The sequence below is a fragment of the Myotis myotis genome, unplaced genomic scaffold, assembly GCF_014108235.1.
Source record: "Myotis myotis isolate mMyoMyo1 unplaced genomic scaffold, mMyoMyo1.p scaffold_m19_p_11, whole genome shotgun sequence".
Classification (NCBI taxonomy): domain Eukaryota; kingdom Metazoa; phylum Chordata; class Mammalia; order Chiroptera; family Vespertilionidae; genus Myotis; species Myotis myotis.
In genome coordinates this window covers 42606976-42626819 of record NW_023416315.1, presented here as the reverse complement: position 1 = coordinate 42626819, position 19844 = coordinate 42606976, and the positions used below count along the sequence as shown (strand labels likewise).

The 19844-nt window shown below is 41.4% G+C and overlaps 1 protein-coding gene across 2 annotated transcripts in view; it reads left to right on the top strand.

Annotated features, from left to right (window-relative positions):
• GRM3 (glutamate metabotropic receptor 3) overlaps nucleotides 1-19844 on the top strand; it is a 194977-nt gene that overhangs the window by 128424 nt on the left and 46709 nt on the right. For both annotated transcript variants that reach the window (XM_036328330.1, XM_036328329.1), the window contains exon 3: nucleotides 980-1835. In XM_036328330.1, coding sequence (XP_036184223.1) covers nucleotides 980-1835 — 856 coding nt within the window. The remainder of the gene's footprint in view (nucleotides 1-979; nucleotides 1836-19844) is intronic.

Sequence of the window (19844 nt, the reverse complement as noted above, 5' to 3'; positions counted from 1 at the left end):
ACAATATATATATATATATATATATATATATATATATATATATATATTCTCTGTAGATATTTTAAAAATATATTTATGCAAATACTCTATGCATAAAATGCTTCTTGATAAGCTAACTTCACTTTCCTTTTTTATTCTATAATAAATAAAAATAGTGAAACATTATTGATAGGTGAATGATAAGAAATTTAAATCCTTCATTCAGAATAAGTTTTAAACATTTTGAAAGAGATGGTTCCTTCTTGGCAAGGTCCTCAATGTTTCTGTATTTGCTTTATAACCAAAATACTATAATGATAACATTTGTATGCTTTCCTTTCACATTGTTCAAATAGAAAGAAGTGTTTCAAAAGAAAATACTGGTCAAGTTCTTCAGAAGTTTAGAAAAGTATATGCCTAAAATTTGGGGTGGACCAAATAGAATTGATTTTTTTTTTTTTTACTTAACCTAGATAATAAATGTCTAATTTGAACTGTCCATGTGGCATACAGTTCCCAAATTAGGCTCTTTCAGAAACTGCCGTTTTTAGCAAAAGAGGGGGAAGTGAGAATTCGACAACATCCAGGCTGCAGCCAAACTGTCTAAAAACTGAATTTGGCCGAGTCACTGTAGCTCACTGTAGCTCATTGTTTGACCGAGTTTTAAGAGAACCCCACACATTTCAAACAAACACGCTGAGGACACCTGAACAAGAGTAATCCTAGTCCAGGGTCGAGCATAAAGTCTGGGGGGGGGGGGGGGGGAGAAGGCGGTGTACCCTCATTTTTCTACTATGTCCTTTCCCAAATCATACACTACCTGTTTGGAACCTGCTCCCTCATATCCAAAATGCAGTATCCAGAAGCGCTCTGGCAAAGCTTCGGGAAAAGTTCAGTCTTCTGGAGGGGACACAGGCGCTGGGTAAAGAGCCTGGTACTATCTGTTTTTTTCTGTCCCTGGGTTTCTAAACCACCTGCTTCCCCTGGCTCCCTCCTCCAGGTGGCAAACCTGCTCAGGCTCTTCCAGATCCCTCAGATCAGCTACGCCTCCACCAGCGCCAAACTCAGCGACAAATCCCGCTACGACTACTTCGCCAGGACCGTGCCCCCGGACTTCTACCAGGCCAAAGCCATGGCCGAGATCCTGCGTTTCTTCAACTGGACCTACGTGTCCACCGTGGCCTCGGAGGGCGACTACGGGGAGACGGGGATCGAGGCCTTCGAGCAGGAAGCCCGCCTGCGCAACATCTGCATCGCCACGGCCGAGAAGGTGGGGCGCTCCAACATCCGCAAGTCCTACGACAGCGTGATCCGCGAGCTGCTGCAGAAGCCCAACGCGCGCGTCGTGGTCCTCTTCATGCGGGGGGACGACTCGCGGGAGCTCATCGCCGCCGCCAGCCGCGCCAACGCCTCCTTCACCTGGGTGGCCAGCGACGGCTGGGGCGCGCAGGAGAGCATCGTCAAGGGCAGCGAGCACGTGGCCTACGGCGCCATCACCCTGGAGCTGGCCTCGCAGCGGGTCCGCCCATTTGATCGCTATTTCCAGAGCCTCAACCCCTACAACAACCACCGCAACCCCTGGTTCCGGGACTTCTGGGAGCAGAAGTTCCAGTGCAGCCTCCAGAACAAGCGCAACCACCGGCGCCCCTGCGACAAGCACCTGGCCATCGACAGCAGCAACTACGAGCAGGAATCCAAGATCATGTTTGTGGTGAACGCGGTCTACGCCATGGCCCACGCGCTGCACAAAATGCAACGCACCCTCTGTCCCAACACCACCAAGCTGTGCGACGCTATGAAGATCCTGGACGGGAAGAAGCTGTACAAGGATTACTTGCTGAAAATCAACTTCACAGGTAAGCAAGGAGCCTTGCCTCATCTTCTAGGGTGCAAGCAGGGATGTCCAGCAGGAGGCAGATACATCCACCCAGAAATGGTTTCCCATCCACAGCAAGGGTTTAAACTGTTAAACAGACATGGTGAGATGCAATACAATGGCTCTTTGATGTTCTTTCTTATTGTTTAGTGAATGTCTTGGCTGGTACCCTATGTGGCATCGAAAGGCCCCCTAGGCAGGGCTGATTGTGGAAGCTGCCGGATGGATGTGGGCTATGCTACATTCACTCTCTTGCTTGTTGTTCGCTGTAAAATGTGACAACCCGGATCAGGGCATTTAATCTTCCTGAGCAGAACTGACAGCTCCCTAAGGAACATGAACTTCCAAGGCTTCCTTGTGGGTGATTTGAGCAAAAGAACCTCATAACTTTCAGTGTAGGTGAGAGAAACACACACTCTTTTCCCAGAGTCAAGTTGGGGGCGGGCAGGGGGTGAGTGAAGGGGGATGAGGGAAAGTTACTCAGGCGATGGAGATGTCCAGGCATTTGAGGTTATTTCTCCTGCTATATAGAAACATTTCCTTGTCGGCATTCAGAATTGTGGCTTTTCTTAAATTATGTTATGAAATGAAACTTTTTTCTGGGAGCCTGAGTATAAGCAAGTTGAAGACTGATGGAAGTCATTCTGATACAGTAGTGAACATGCAAAAGTGTATTTAAAGTGGGTTTTGCTGCCTCTCTGTTTATGTCTAAATATTTCTAAACATAACATTGCATTTTTATGCATAACTAACATATAAGAAGCACAAAATCTTTAGGGTACCATTCTCTACTAAGATGCAAGTAATATTAGTGCATTAAAGTACTGGTTCTGGGGACTATAGCTTAATTCTAAACGATTAAATGGTATGTAATATTAGTGGGCACAAAAGATTTTTATGTCAAAAATATTACAATGATAAAATGCTTTCAATTTGCCTAAATTGCTAATAATGTCCCATGGCACTGAGGTATCATTCTAGTCTGCACAGTCTGTTTCAATTAATTTATCATTTAAGACAGGAAAGTGTATATGCTCAAACCATACCATCATTGGAGCAAGAGGCAATTCTCAGATCTCCCTTCTAGGTGATCACTCAGAAGTCAAATGGTCTGAAAAATTACTGGTAATACTAAGAGAGGATACCATGACTATTATTTCCTATTTTAGAATTCTAATCCCTAAACCAGCCTTGAAGACAATTACAAAAATGACCAGCCTTCATTCTTGCATATCTTTTCTTCATTTTACCCAGAGGGAGCCAAAAGTAGCAGAAATCAATTATGTCAATATTCCTTCCTACCCATCTGACAGATACCGTCTCTTAATATTAGAGTGACTTTTGTAGATGGTAAAGATGAAAACCTTTTCTGTGCTCTGTATTCCCACATTTGTTTCTATCTCAGAGTAACAGGTAAGTTCCCACTGACATCTCCAGAAAATAAGAATGAACCATAGAGTCAGTAAAAAAGGATATCTTTACCCTAAATATAAATGAACTCTCAGGTATCTATAAATCATATCTACAATGCACTTAATTCTTAAGGATGAATAAGATAAGCATCCTTCTTTCCCTTTCTGACTACCTTGGAGTAATCACTTATCTTTATTCACCATGTGCATCAATTAATTTTGTTATTCTAGTTCATTCCTTACTCCTGAGCATGCAAATATATCTACTCATCAAAAGCTCATAGAAAGGGAACTCTTAAATTTCAGGGAGCCTTTGGAAGGTGTTTTATGTAACCAAAATATTTCTCTTCATTCCCTGACTGTTTGAGTCTAAAATGTTAAAGAAAAATAGAGAAATAAGGCCATTATTTGGATTTTTAAAAAGTTGGTTTTGTGTGTTTGTTTGTTTGTTTTGTTTTGGTCTACTTTGTTTAATAACTGACTTTGATTCTACAATTTGGTTTGCTGTGCAGACCTGACCAGGAAGTGGTATTTCAGTTTTCTCAATTTGTCTGGCATTACCAGTCATTCACCAACTCAGAAGAGAGTAGAAGGGTGGAAAACAGATTTAGGCCCTGACTGGGTAGCTCAGTTGGTTAGAGCATCATCCCAATAATACTCCAAGGTTTCTCAAATCAATAAATAAAAATGAAAAAGAAACATTGAAACTACAGAAAAGAGAGGGAATTTAGTTCAGCCACCAGGTAAATATGAGGATTAGACAAGTAAATGCATTACTATGGGAGGATACCAAGATGCTAAATTATCTAAATGTGTACATTAAAATGTCCTACAAGGCCCTATCTGATCTGCCCCCTCCCTGACTCTTACTACTCTTCTGTCACCTCCTTTTACTCCCCCCACCCCTCTCATTTCATTCCAGCACCCTTGTTTCCAAACTTAGGGATTTTTCACTGACAGTTCTCTTTGCTCCTAATGTCTTTCCCCAGATACCTCCGATGGCTAATTAATTCCCTTACTCCCTTCAAGCCTTTACATAAATGTTAGCTTCCCAATGAGGCCCGCCTGGCAACCTTCTTAAAACTGCGATGTACTGAACCAACCCCCACCATAGGTGCCCCATTACCCTTTAACCTGCTCTACTTTTTTAACACCATGATTTTTTTCTCCTTTTCTCATACCACATCATTTATAATTTTCATGTTTATTCTGTATGAGTTGATCTTCATGCTTGAATATAAACTCCATAAAAAAAGGATCATTATCAGTTTTCTTCACTGATGTATCCCAAGTATAATGGGCACTCGGCAAATATTTGTCGATTATGAATAGCACTCATATTTCCTTCTCTATCTCCATTTCTAAATTGTGAGCTTTTCTTACGGCAGGGAATGTTTCATCTCTGTTCTCAAACACCCAACACAATTTCTGGGACAGAGTGGGTATTATGTAAATGTTTCCTGAATAAATAAGGAATGAGAAAAAACAATAAATAGATTTATAATATTATTCTTTTTTGTGGAAATTTAATGTATGTGTTTTATTAACAAACTAGAGGCCGAGTGCACAAAATTCGTTCATGGCGGGGGGGCGGGGATCCTCAGCCTAGTCTGCACCCTCTCACAGTCCAGGACCCCTCAGGGGATGTATCAGTGCAACAAGTGGCAGGTGGCCAGGGAGGAGCCCAAATCGGGACCAGGCACCACGCCACTTGCACTCATCCCGGCCTGCTGCACTTGCTGCCACCACTCGGTAGTGCTGCTGTGTTCACCAGCCGTGAGCCTAGCTTCTGGCTGAGCGGGCTCCCCCGTGGGAGTGCACTGACCACCAGGGGTCAGCTCATGCATTGAGGATCTGCCCCCTGGTGGTCAGTGCGCATCATAGAGACCAATCATTCTGCCGTAATGGTCACTTAGGCTTTTATTATATAGATGAATTTTGTAATAGAAATGTATATGACTTCTAGAATTTCTGGAATGACTTACTTTGTGTGTGTTTTTTAACCTAAACACTGTCTTTTAGTTATGTGCTATCATTGTATTTGAGAGAGATAAATTTAAAATCAAACAGCATTAGTGCCGAATCTCTTATCTATTACTGTTTTATAGAAGAAGCCCCAAAACTGAAAGTGACTTGCCCAAGGTCATCCATCATCAGGCTAGTGGCAGAGGCCAAGACTGAACTCCAAGGCACTGAATCCAGTGTTGCTTTCGTACATACACAAGGAGCCTAGGAAGTAGAGGACTGTGATCCCAAACTACTACCATAGTTTCTGACACACACAAGATAGTAATGGAATGTTTGTTAAAAGAATGAAAGATGATCAATCAGTAGGTTTGAAATATGTTTCTTTTTGTGCTCCTTTTAATTTATTCTCCCTTTAATGCTCCTGGGCCACTTTTTCAATTATTTGGAACTCTGGTGGTTCATAAACACCCATACTTTGAAAGCTGAGCCATAGAATATAAATATTAGGTATTTAAATAAAAGTTTCAAAGCATTTTTTATTAGTACTTGTTTTTCATCTGAAAGAGCCATGTCATTCAGAATTCTAAAGTAAATATTTAAATGAGAATTGTTTGGTGTCATGTGACTTTTCGAACTTGCTTTGAATAAAATTTCATGAGTTCATTATGTATAAGGAAAGCTTAAACTACTCAAGACAGTTAAACGCAGAGGAAACAGAAAAGGATGTAAAACATTTAAAGAAATGCAATATCACTGTCATTTTGTATGTTCACAGTACAGTATAATTTCTCTCACATTTTGTTCTGAGACCAGTTCCAGAAAGTGGAATAGAACAAAATTATAGAGTTACAAAAGGCCTTCCTCAAAGATGAACTTGCCCCTACTCCTCACTTGACAGAGGGGGAAATTCAGAATGTCAGTATTATTATCTTCACTACGGAAGCACATAAAAGTCAACTCAGCTGTCAGGGTGATGTGGTAACCAGAGTAGATCCAATTCAAAAGAAAGAGTTCCCACTTACTGAACATACTGCCAGAGGTGCTCCAAGATATGTCCCAGAATTCCCGTATCTTGGGATTAACATTTATGACATTCCTCTGAGTGATTTGCAGGGTTTGGCTAAAACGCTCAATAATGGAGAAATTGAGAATTTGACAATAGAAAATTTATCAAGATCACATAATTGGTGACAGACCAAACCATCAAGGTCCTGATTTAGTCATTCATTCCATAGATATTTTTAGACCTGAGGACCTAACAGGAAACAAGATGTAGGTCTGCAGCATGGAGCTTTAACAGCATCGGGCACCGGAGCAGGATTAGGGGGGCTTCAGCATGAGGGTCTTTGAGTTCTGTTTCAGTTTTTGTTTTTGTTTTGGATTAGAAAAAGTTGTGTATCTTATGCCTAGAAGAAATCTAGACTCACTGTACCAATCTTACTCCAATGGCTTGACTTACAGACAAAAGGACAACTTCTTTTTTTTTTATTTATTAGTTAAGGTATTACAAATGTGTCCTCATCCCCCCCATTAACCCCCAACCTCCCCCAAAAGGACAACTTCTTGTTACTGCTAGACTGGTGCTCATAATAGGATTGGGTAATGGAACACACAGCTCTTACATTGTTTTTGTTCATTTAGTTCCTTGCTTGTCTCTTCTTCTTCTCCTTCTCCGTCTTATTCCTCTTCTTCTTCTTCTTCTTTTTCTTTCTCTTATTCTTATTCTTATTCTTATTCTTATTCTTATTCTTATTCTTATTCTTATTCTTATTCTTATTCTTATTCTTATTCTTATTCTTATTCATTTTCACACTCATCACTTGGCACTTGGTACCAGCAAAGAGACAGACTACTGAGATCAGGGAAGACCTGAGCCTGGTAAAGATGGCCCAGCCTTGTTTTACATGTACAGTTCTCCACACCTGGGAGAGAGGCAGATGGGTAGTCCAGTAGGTACAAGGATCACTCCTGGTATGGGACTGTAACCCCAGAGCACAGGCCAGGAAGGGCAGATTTTCTGGGACACTGCACTCCAAGGAATCTGTTCAAGCTGGCGCCGACCCAGCAAGGCTCTCCTCTTGAAAAGTTCAGGGCCATCCAAGGCACAGTGAGGAAGCCAGAATGGTAATGGCCACATCTTTAGATGAATGGGCTTTGAAGTCCCTGAAAGAGCAAGCTGCTCTTGATCTTGCTTCCTCCCCTGGAACATTTGTAGTTCCCACAAAAGCACAGAAACTTGTTCCAGCTCTGCTGATCAAAAGCATTTCCAAAACATAGAGATAAATATCCTGTACTTCTTTTCTCCCTTTTCTCCCTGGTCAGCTTCCTGGGGTCACAAGAATACGATTTAAACCCCCAAAGGCCACCACTAACGTGGTAGCTTACTTGTGTATGCACTGTGCCTCCATGCTCTGGTGTCTTAGAAGCTTGAGAAATGATTCTCATTTTAAGGTCACACAGTGGAGAACAGGAGCCTCTAGAAACGTAATTTTCCACTTTGGCCTGAGCTTCCTGCTATTGCTGCTGCTGCTGCTTGTTACTATTATTATTACCATACTAGAGGCCCAGTGCACGAATTCCTGGGGGGGGAAGGGGGGAGGAAGGAACCATGGGAGGTTGGCCGCAGGGAGAGGGATTGCAGGAGGTTGGCTGCTGATTCTGAGGAGGGAGCTGGCCCTCATACCCCCTGGGAAAGGGGCCGAGTCCACCGCCACCCACCCATGGTTTCCTGTCCCAGTTCTGGGCCCAAAGGCCCCTGCAGGGTTGGGAAAGGAGGCAACGGTCACCAGACAGGGCACAAAAGGAATAAACACCAGACTCCAATGCTGCCCCGCCACAATGTGGTTCCCCACCTTCCCCCCTCCTCCTTCCCTCATTGCCGTACCACCACCGTGGTGGGCAGGCGACCCCCAGGGAAGGGAGAGGATGGGAGTGAGACAAACCCTTGTGTCGAGGGCTGACTTTCAATAGATTGCAGAAAGGGAGCTACTCTGCTACATACAAAACCCCAATTCAGAAGCAGGCAATCTACAAATGGTTCAGCACCAGTGGCCCATGGGGGCTGGCCAGCCAGGGAGAGGGACTGCGGGCAGTTGGCCAGCCATGGGAGGTTGGCTGTGGGAGTGCACTGACCATGAAGGGGCAGCTCCTGCATTGAGAATCTGCCCCCTGGTGGTCAGTGCACATCATAGTGACTGGTCAATCGGTCGTTCTGGTCATTCAGTCATAATGGTCACTTAGGCTTTTATATATATACTAGAGGCCCGGTGCATGAAATTTATGCACTGGGCGGGGGGTGGTGGGGTGTCCCTCAGGCCAGCCTGCACCCTCTCCAATCTGGGACACCTCAGGGGTTGTCCGACTGCCAGTTTAGGCCCGATCCCTGTGGGCCATCCAAGGCACAGTGAGGAAGCCAAAATGGTAATGGTCACATCTTTAGATGAATGGACTTTGAATTCTCTGAAAGAGCAAGCTGCTCTTGATCTTGCTTTCTCCCCACAAAAGCACGGAAACTGCTAACTGCTCCCGTCGGCCCGGTCGCCCCTAACTGCTCTCCGTGCAGGCCTGATCACCCACAACTGCCCTCCCCTGCCAGCCATCTTGTGGCTATGGGTGCTGCCATCTTTGAGGTGGGGCAGTCAATTAGCATATTCCCTCCTTATTGGCTATGGGTGCTGCCATCTTTGCAATGACATGAGGGTCAATTAGCATATTCCCTCTTTATTAGATAGGATAGTTGTTATGACTAGTATTAGTATTTAATAACCTGGAGTTATCTTGATTCATTTGAAGAGCCATCCTGTCTATGAAGCAGGAAAGAGTAATCACCCTCAATAAAGTATTTAAGAAATGGATTCTATCACCTTGCTTATCAGGAAATAGCATGATAAATACATTATTTACTAGCCTTGGCCAGTTGATTGGAGCATTATCTTGTACACCAAAAAGTTGCAGGTACAATTCCCAATCAGGGCACACACCTAGGTTGAATGAGTTTTATTCCCAGTTGGGGCATATATGGGAGGCAACCTATTAAGGTTTCTTTCTCATATTGATGTTTCTCTCTCTCACTTTTTCTCCTTTTCTTTCTCTCTGAAATCAAGTTTTTGTTGTTGTTTTTTAACATATCCTCAGGTGAAGATGATGATGATGATATATATCAGTGATGGCGAACCTTTTGAGCTCGGTGTGTCAGCATTTTGAAAAACCCTAACTTAACTCTGGTGCCGTGTCACATATAGAAATTTTTTGATATTTGCAACCATAGTAAAACAAAGATTTATATTTTTGATATTTATTTTATATATTTAAATGCCATTTAACAAAGAAAAATCAACAAAAAAATGAGCGTGTCACCTCTGACACGTGTGTCATAGGTTCGCCATCACTGATATATATATATACTAGAGGCCCAGTGCACAAAAATTTGTGCACTTGGGGGGGTCCCTCAGCCCAGCCTGTGCCCTCTCCCAGTCTGGGACCCCTCAGGGGATGACCACCTGCTGGCTTAGGCCCGCTCCCTGGGGGATCGGGCTCAAGCTGGCAATCAGACATCTCTCTGACAGCCCGGGAGCCCTCAGGAGATGTCTACTTGCCAGTGGGGTGCAGGCCTAAGCTGCAGTTGGACATCCTTAGCACTGTTGAGGAGGCAGAAGAGGCTCCCACCACCACTGCTGTACTGGCAGCCGTCAGCCTGGCTTGTGGCTGAGCAGAGCTCCCCCTGTGGAGCACACTGACCACCAGGGGGAGCTCCTGCATTGAGCATCTGCCCCCTGGTGGTCAGTGTGTGTCATAGTGACCAGTCATTCCCAGTCATTATGCTGTTAGAGTCAATTTGCATATTATCCTTTTATTATATAGGAGTGCCTGGCCAGCCTGGGTGAGGGGCTGATGGCTGTTTGCAGGCTGGCCACAGCCCCTTCAGGCTGGGGGGTACTGCTGGGGTGCCTGGCCAGTCTGGGTGAGAGGCGGAGGGCCATTTTCAGGCTGGCTAAGCCCCCTAGTGGGGACCCTCACCCCATGAGGGTGTGGCCAGCCTGGGTGAGGGGCTGATGGCTGTTTGCAGGCTGGCCACAACCCCCAGCCACCCAAGCTCCCAGTGGAGGCTGGCTGGAAGCAGGTATCTGGGATTTATTTGTCTTCTATAATTGAAACTTTGTTGCCATGAGCGGAGGCCTCAGCTGGCTCAGGGCTGGTGGGAAGGTTGGCTTCCTCCATCACCCGGGCAACCAAGCCTCCTGCTTGCTCCAGCTCCGTGGCTGCCGGCCGCCATCTTGTTGGGTTAATTTGCATATAGTCACTCTGATTGGCTGGTGGGCGTGGCTTAGGGCATAGCAAAGGTACAGTCAATTAGCATCTTTGTCTATATATAATTCCCTATATACTTTCAGACTTTTTGGATATCATGTATATTTACAATAACATCACTTACATAGGTATCTGGAGATTGAACAAAATATTCTGAGTATTTTTAAAAACTATAACTGATATATAGTTTAAAAATAAGCTTAGCCTATATTCCTGACCTTTGGGACACCTGGCATTCTCCACAGTAAACTAGTCTTCTAAAGGTTTCCAATCTTGGTTGCATTAGAAATACCTTTTCCCACTTCCATATACCTACTTACCCTAAACAGGACACTAGAAAGCCAAAATAAAGAAAGGAATTACTTCTAAGTGATTCAGAAAAAAAACTCCTGTTCTATTGGCACTTAGCTCAGCTCACTGTGTGCAGTTGCAGTAATAAACAATTGCCCTCAAATGTTCATTATCCAAAAAGGAATGTGTTAACTCTTTCATTAATTGCCATAATGGTGTTTTCAATAAAGAATGACTCATAGCAAAGGCCTCCAATTTTATACTTTGCTCCTTCCTCTGAGACCATCAAATTGTACTAGATCAATAGTCACAATTATCATACTGTTATTTCCAAAAATCAATAGTAAATTGCAAAAAGATAAATTCAGACTACAGGTCACTTATCTTAAATGCTGTTTAAGACTGCATTTTTCTTCCCTTTCCCCTTTCTTTCATTCTATTACAAAGCTCCATACTTAATTAAAAGTAAATTGATATTTTTAAAAAAGGGAAAATATACTGGGTCTGAAACTTCCAGAATTTCCATCCAAGACCATACTAGTTTTAGGGATTTGTTTCTTTGGTGTATTCCAAAGTTACTCTTGTTGTGTTCATGTTGTTGAATGGTGACAATAATTTGCTATATATCAACTTTTGTTTCTAAAAAAATTAAAAATACCATTGGTACTTTCATAAATTAGAACTTAAGAATTTTCTATCACAAACTTTTGTTTATATAGAATATCCAGTGACCAATAATCCCATGGTAGCATTATATCAGCTTCTTGGGGTACTTAAAAAAATTTTTCTGTACCTAAAATGCTTATAGTCTAATTAGTTCAATTTTAACAAAAGCAGAAAACAGAAAAGTTAACATTTTTCAGTCATCAAAAAGAAAGCCTTTGGATAATGCAGTTATTTATATCCTCTTCAATTTTATTTATTAAAAACTCTTTGTCATCTCCAGAAATATTTTAAACAGAAAAATGTAAATAAAATGCTTCTAAGAGGAAAGTAAAAGTGCCAACTTCCAGAGATATCTCCGTACCTGTGTTTGCCTGCCTAGATTCTCCCTATGAACTTACACGATAATCCTTCCGCCATTTAACTCCTCTCTTTTCAGTGCAGACATTTATTAAGTTCTTTTACCTTTTGTCTTGCAAGGGTCTTTGCTGCTGAATGAATAGCTAGACAGTATTTTAAAAAGGAAAATAAATGAATTCCTTGTTTCCTTTTTCTTTGAAATGTTATAGTTTTATTTAAAAGATTATAGCAATATTTAGGATACTGACAGACACTTTCAGAAGCGAAATAAGATCAAATAATTTGACAACAGAAGTAAGAAAACAAGAGGTTGATATTCCAACCTTCTACTCCTTTATACTGGCATCTACAGTTTAAATTTCATCATCCAAACTACAGAGATTGAATGAACACAGTTCCATCAGTGTGCAAGCTCATCCATTTAAACAGTTAAATATCAGGCCACAGTGTGCCAAAGAGTTTATTTCCTTGTCCCTCACATTTGATGGCCCATCACAAGAGCTTATTCCACAAGAAACTAAAATGAAGATATTGCCCCAAATTCAGAATCCTAATAATAGTTGTGAAAATGCATCTCACTCATCACTCTGTCATTTCTTAAACACTTTAAACACACTATATTAGATTCTTACCACAGCCCTGTAAACTAGGTTGAGTAGATGTTATTAGTCCTCATTTTATAAATGAGAAAATGGAGGATGGGAGAGGTAAGATGACCTGACCAAGGTCAAAGAAAAAAGAACCCTCCTGGATTAGATTCATGTGTTTTGATTGTTATCCAGTGATATATCCCCTCAACTTCCCAGGTCACAGGCATATAGTGATTCTTGTCTAATAAAGCAGACAAAAGTGACTGAGGGCAAAATTAGCCTGGTTTTGTTTGTTATTGGCAAGTCTTGAAAGAATATTGGCACTCATCAGAACAAGAGACTGAATCAGAAAAGTTCATATTTATTCTAGATCTAAGGCTGCATGGCTCTGTGGCTTGGGGCAAGCCATCTAGCCACTCCTGGATCCATCTGTTAATAGTTAGAAACACTACATATATGTTGAGTGCCAAATAGAACCACCAGATACAGTAATTTTGTTTTTACCTTTCATATGACTAAGGTATTCCTGGGAAGATTAAAATTTCTGGCTGTAGTTAAAGAGCATGGTAATCCCCATTCCACTCACACTGGAAAGACTTCCCTGAAGGAGATGGGATTAGAAGTGAACTTGGAAGAATCATGTAAATTTCATGTAGTCATTCAGTATTTATTGCTGATCTTCTCTACATCAGGAACTAAGCAGTGAAACGTAACAAAGGCTCCACCCTACAGAGCTTATATTCCATAAATAAGCCAGTAAATATACAGCATGTCGCATGGTGGTATATGCCATGAGAAAAATAAAGCAGGGTGAGTGGACAAGGGAGTCCCAGGTGTGTGTGTGGGAGTTGAGTGGGATGAGTTACTGTTTTATAAAAGGTGTTAAGGGGAAACTTCACTGACGATTTGATATATGAGCAGAGACCTGAAGGGAAGTAGGAAATAGCCGTGTGAAAATAGTGAGGGAGAGCATTCCCAGGAAGGAAATAACAAGGCCTAAGGTGAGAGGCCTGCTTGATGTGTTTCAGGGAAGCACTGAGGCCAGTGTGGCTGGATGGAGTTCGCATGGAAGAAAGAGAGGAGGTGAGATCAGAGAGGTGGTGGGGTGCAGGTCCTGGGGGGTCTTGTAAGGATTTTGGCTTCCACTCTGTTCTATGAGAAGCCATTTGGAGGCTCTGAGAAAGAAGTGACAGGAACAATATCAAAGATTTAGAATAGGGCACTTTTTAAAATTATGGTTACACACCCAAAAAGCTAATAAATAAACCTAAAGAGACCTGTCAATGTTGACATCCTAATATGTATCTTTCATAAATACAGAGGAATCTAAGACATTTTAATGTCTAAAGAGCAAGCCTTTTGTTAAAGTCTTCAAGGTGCTCAATTAGAGCCAGAATCAATTCTCTCCATTTTGCATCACCAACTAAACACACATGAATTTACTCTTCACATTGTTGTCATTTTTATACTCCAGACTCAAGACTGGACAGAAGTACTTACAAAAATAGCAATGTGCTTCTATAGAAATTTGTACACTCACATCTAGACTTCCTACCATACAATTCTTGAAGATAGCTACAAAAAGAAAGAGAAAGCCACCAAGTGATGTCTGTTCAGCCCCAAATGCTGTGGTGATAATAGGATATTCTTCTCTCTGTAAACCTGTCTTCCCACCACACAAAGCCCCGAATCTAATTGTGTTACTTCAGGCAATCCTCAAGTTGTTCTGGCCTCATGCACATCCTGTGCATAACAGTGATAGCAAGGTGGCCTATTTCTATCCCCATCATAATTTATTATTAATGATAGACCATCATAAAATGTTATGGGCTTCATTGATCAAAGTATTAAGTCATTTCTGCAACACTTATTGAAGCATCTTTCTTATGTTAGACACTAGAAAGGGGAAAGGGGACAAAGAAAAAAGATGTGATCACTACCCTCCAACAACCACTACTCTAGGAGAGGCAAGAATATATCTTGCAACATAATGTGAGGCAGGATGTGTTAAGGGCCATAAAAGAAGTATTAGGGCAATAAAACCACCTGTTTAGTAATTTACATTTTTAAAAAATATACTTGTACAGTGCTGGCTGGTGTGGCTCAGTTGGTTGAGCATTGGCTCATGCAGCAAAAGGTTGCCAGTTTGATTCCAGGTCAGAAGACATGCCCAGGTTGCAGGCTCAATCCCCACTAGGGGGCATGCAGGAGGCAGGTGATTGATGTTTCACTCTCACATCGACTTTTCTCTCTCTTCCTCTCTCTCTCCCTTCCTCTCTCTCTAAAATGAATCAAAACACATATTTAAAAAATCTTTTTGGAAAAGAAGTTCTTCCCTCCTCCCCCCCTCCCCCACTGAAAATTGTAATTAAAACACTCGTCTGTCACATACACACAATCACATAAAAACATACTCACTGGAATAAGTTCCTACCTTTTTACATAACATCACCACAGAGGAGTGCCTTTATCTTTCAGTATCACTAAAACAAAGGATCATTTTTCCCCACTTCATAAAAAATTTAATCTAGTCAACACTGTTTCTTGGTTTCTTGTCCCGTGGGAGCATCTTTAATCGATACAGGCCAGTGTGTCATTTTTCCTGTTTGTTTGGAGCTCATAATAAAATTGCCCAGAACATCTATTTTCATGTGAATATTTCATCATAAGGGAAATATTAGGTAAGAAGTAGGAAAGGGAGAGCAGAAACTGACAGCAACTTATTTCAACCATAAATTTTTGTTTATGGCACAGGAGGTGCCATTCAATTGCTTCATGTGCCAGCCTTAGAGTAAAAGTTCATGATAAGGGACAACAGTAAATTTGCTCAAGGGCCGGAAAAAAGACATTTAGTTTTATGTCTTTTCAAATCGTTTTCCTATTGGTAATATAAAGAATCAACTTTTGAACTTTAAGCCATTTTTAGCCTCATCCTAAAAGAACTAATAAAAGCAATTAAATCACACCATGAACCATTTTTCTTTTTCTATCTTAGGTGTATGATTTTCCCTTCCTACGTTGGCAAAATGGGAAGGAACTTTCAAGGGTTACTTAGTCAAAATTATTGAGGTTTTTTTTTTTAATTTAATATAATTATCCCTTTAACCAGTATTTAAGGAATACTGGTTAAGTATTTTAAAACAGGTAAAAGTGGAGTCGCTTTGATTGAATTCAGGAGGTGCTGGGGATGAGCAATTGTATCCGGTTACCATGTCCACAACCATTGTAGTTTATTAGTTTGAAGTGTCTTTATGGAAAGTCTTTTCCTCACTTTAAAAGGTAAAAAGTAGTGAAAATATTAAACTTGTTAGTAAGGAGATAAATATATAAGAGAGGCATGAGGTCATTGTTACTAAGTGCTGAGAAACATGCCCAATTTTGCTATGCACATAGAGTAAGCATTGGGGAACTGAGCTGATTATCAGGGACAAAGAGTGACTCAAAATTTGGGGAAAGGCTTTGCACTTGTGCATCAAGAGGCAAGGAGAAGCAGCTAAGAAAAGAGGTAACTTTGGAGTATGTGGCTATTGAATTGATATTTACCTTTGATGCCTGTTAACCTTTGTGTTAACCCAAAAAGATGCTAGAATTACAAAATGGGCTCTTTGTAAAAGGGTTACTGTTGAAACTTTTGTTACAAGCCACAGGTGGTTCAATGGTTTCAAAACCCACTTGAGTCTAAACAGAATCAAAGTGAGCATCAAAGTTGTGAAGAACAATAAGAGCTGCTGAAAAATTCTTCCCAGCATTTCCAGGGAACATTGAGGGTAATCCCATCCCAGCAGATTTTTTATATGGAAAAATTGATCTATTTGGGAAGAGAATAATGTGCCCATTTTATCACTTTATGTGTTTAGTTGAAATGGAATTATAGACATAAACTCCTCCCAATCACTTTGGACTTAGGATCAAGGGGATTTCTGAACAGCTTTTTGGAGCCTAGCTCATTGATATGTAGACAACCGGTTCTCTCTAAATAGTAAACAGCTAAATTTCTGAGTCACACCCTTATTTTGAATGATTTGGAGGGCACTATATTTACATTTTTATTTTATTTTCAAGATATCATTTAGTGGAGAGAATGAAATCTAATCACAGTGCCCTTCATTATTATCAGAACTCCTTGAGTTATTTCAGAGTTGTAAGATTATTTTTCTCCCAACACCCCTAATTTAAAAGTACAACATAGAAATAAATTGCATTGTGTTTCACGTAATAGAATCTATACTCATCTGCTAAATGCGCAAAATTCTCTCCATAAAGCTAATTAACTAGATAAAAGGTCCATATCAGGCTTGCAGCAGTTCCTGTCTCCAAGGGCCCACCTCAGTAATTAATTATATTCCTGAGAATTTCTGAAAACACTCTTCCAGCTTCAGGGGTCTTTAGAAATGAAACATCTTGGGCATCATCCAAATTATCTTAATCTCTCTTAATCTGCCTAGAATTGCATCCAGTTCGTACAAAGAAGCAGAGTTAAATGTCTTTAAAATGAGGGCTATATATCCTCCTCTTTAATCAGTTATTTACTTCAGGTTCAGATAACACAAACTGAATTTTTAATCAACCTCATTTTTAAAGCACTGTTAACATTAGAGTGCCCATTCATTTGGGATCAGCTTAACATATTGGCTTGGTTGAAATAAAAAATATTAATAAAGCATGAGTTAAGTACTGAAAGGTTATAATGTATTGTTAACAGGCCACGACTTGGTTCCTATTAAAGTTTCAAATGCCAGGTAGGCTGTGTCCCGTGGGCATGTCTTGCTGGCCAGGAATCTTTGGCATCGTAGCTGCCACCATGTTAATTTTCCTCTACTGAGGAAAATTCCTTGTCCATTCAGGACCTCCTAAGAGATATGACATTTTATCAGCTAGAACCCTAGTGGAACATGAGTTTCTGAGAGGCAAGATCCTGAAGGAATCAGGGGTATGTGGAGATGGGGTCTGGAGGAATTGGCACCCAAGAGTGAAGAGAAGGGCTAAGATAATCTTCCCCACCAGGTCATTTACCTCTACCTTGGGCTTCCCCCCAAATTCAGACCAGATGGCTATTTAAAGCTCCTCAGGGGAAAGTAGACTATAAGCCATCTAAGCATAATCAAAAGACGTGCAGAAATGGCCCTGGCTCTTTATAAAACTACTAGAGGCCAGGTGCATGAAAATTCACGCACTGCGGGGGGGGTCCCTCAGCCTGGCCTGCCCCCTCTCACAGTACGGGAGCCCTCAGGGGCGGGAGGCGACCTGGCAATGCCCCATCACACCTCTGCTGCTGCCACTGCCGGCAGTACAAGCCTTGGCTGGCCCTGGTTACCTGAGCCTCGGGCGGCCCTGGGCAGCTGGGGGGCTGAGGAGACTGGGTGACTCCGGAGGCAGGCGCGCAGAGCTGAGGGGACTGGGCGCCACCATTTTGTGGCTATGAGCACTGCCATCTTTGAGGGCGGGGCAGTCAAATAGCATAGTCCCTCTTTATTAGATAGGATGCCTGAGTGTTAGCACTTCAAATGATCTGGCTATGTCATTGCCACAGTCTGAATGTACTCTCTCCTCTATATTTAGTCTCCAGATGTGAGACACTTTCAAGCTATTCTTAAAAAACAAGAATAATATAAACTTCAAAAAAACAACTAGTAGAAGATGGAGCAGACGCTATCAGAAGAAATACACCCTCTTGAAGATGTGAAGCCTCTCCTTCCCAAAACTAGCTGAAAGGAAGCTTTCTTCCCTGTCTCTGGGATTTCATAGTGTCACCCTAACAAAGCTGAAGAGGGTCAGAATTTTTAATGAGGAGTTTCCTTTAATTACAGGCTCCCTTGCTATGTTTACGAAATAGCTAGTAGCCCTGAGGGTGGAGTTAGACTGTTTAAAGTCATGTTTTAATCTCCTCTGTAATTGCAATTTGATTGCTGGTGTAAATTACCTAGTAGGTTTGCCACATTCAGTGCCAACCATTTCCCAGAGTGCATAATTTTGAATTAAAAGGCTGATATCCATCCAAAAGTTTCCCAGAATGTTTCCTGGGCTCATTGAATTATGCATTAAGTGGAATTCTTTAAAAAGAAGGCAAGAGGTTTCTTTGATGTCAGCTAGGGTTTTTCATCATATTATGACTATTAATTTCTAGACTTTTTTAGGGGGTGTTTCTTGAAATCTATGCTCAATTTAGGACTTATTACTGATATTTCTCTAACCTTTAGATTTTATTTTAACAGCATCATATATCATCCTGAATATGGCAGGTTCTGGCAGAAACCTGGTGGTTCATTCCCTAGGCGGGGAGTGGGGAGGAGGATGGAGAAAAGGACCATTGCTGCAAACACACCCTCTGCTGTATAAAACATGTATATGCTTTTAAGAACTTGCCCTCACATTAAGAAAAGGCTTTAGGATCCTCACGGGGACAAACAAGAACAATTAGGAAGCTGAGATGTATATAGGAGCTCATCTATGGGGCATCTCTAAGCTAATATCCAAATGCCAATGGTCTCCTTTGATGATTTTTTTAACCCAAGGTAACCTGATATTAGTATGTTTAATTGAGATATGTCCCCTATCCAAATAGCGCATTACAAGTTGTAATAAGCAAAATCGATCTTAAGATAGTAAACAGCACCCCCTTATGCAAAAGGAAATAAGGGCAATCAAGTTTCCACCATCATATGCAAAAGCTGATTCTGGGAAAATTATTTACATCGTGCACAGTTCCATATTACTGGTCTCTTTTCTTTTATGTATACAAAGCACTTTGAAATTTGTCAAGGGCTGCGCTTTTCTACATCCTTATAAGTTAATGTAGACTTCATCATTCAGCACAGACACTCCTGAGAGCGAAAGGAAGCGCTATGAATAATTACATCAGGACAATGTGCACAAACCGGATCTGTCCTGGCCTAATCAGGACAAAATTCCTCTCTTCATAGGTAATCAAATCTTGCAAAGAGAAACCACCTCCCAGTCTATCCCTACTGCCAACTCACAGAGAAGGAAAATCACAGGTGGAAATGATCCTGTGGCGTGAGCAGATTCCAGACTGGGGCAGTGAGGAGGAACACGGGTTCTCATCACAGCTATGTTCAGCACTGACATTATTTGATTCCATTATTCATGCATCAATTCAGCCATGGCTCAGTACCATTAAAAGAGGCAGAAATGCGTGTTAATTGGATTTATTGTGGTGATCATTTTGCAATATATGTGAATAGCAAATCATCATGTTGTACACTTGAAACTAATATAATGTTATGTCAATTATACCTCATTTTTTTTTAAAAAAAAATAAGGTCAAATGAAACTTGACGAGCACCTAGAAGGGAGATAAGTCACTTCTAAGCATAGACAGGCTGTTTCAGGGAGAAGGCAGCATTTGAAGTAAGCATTGAAAGAAAAGCAAGATTTGGG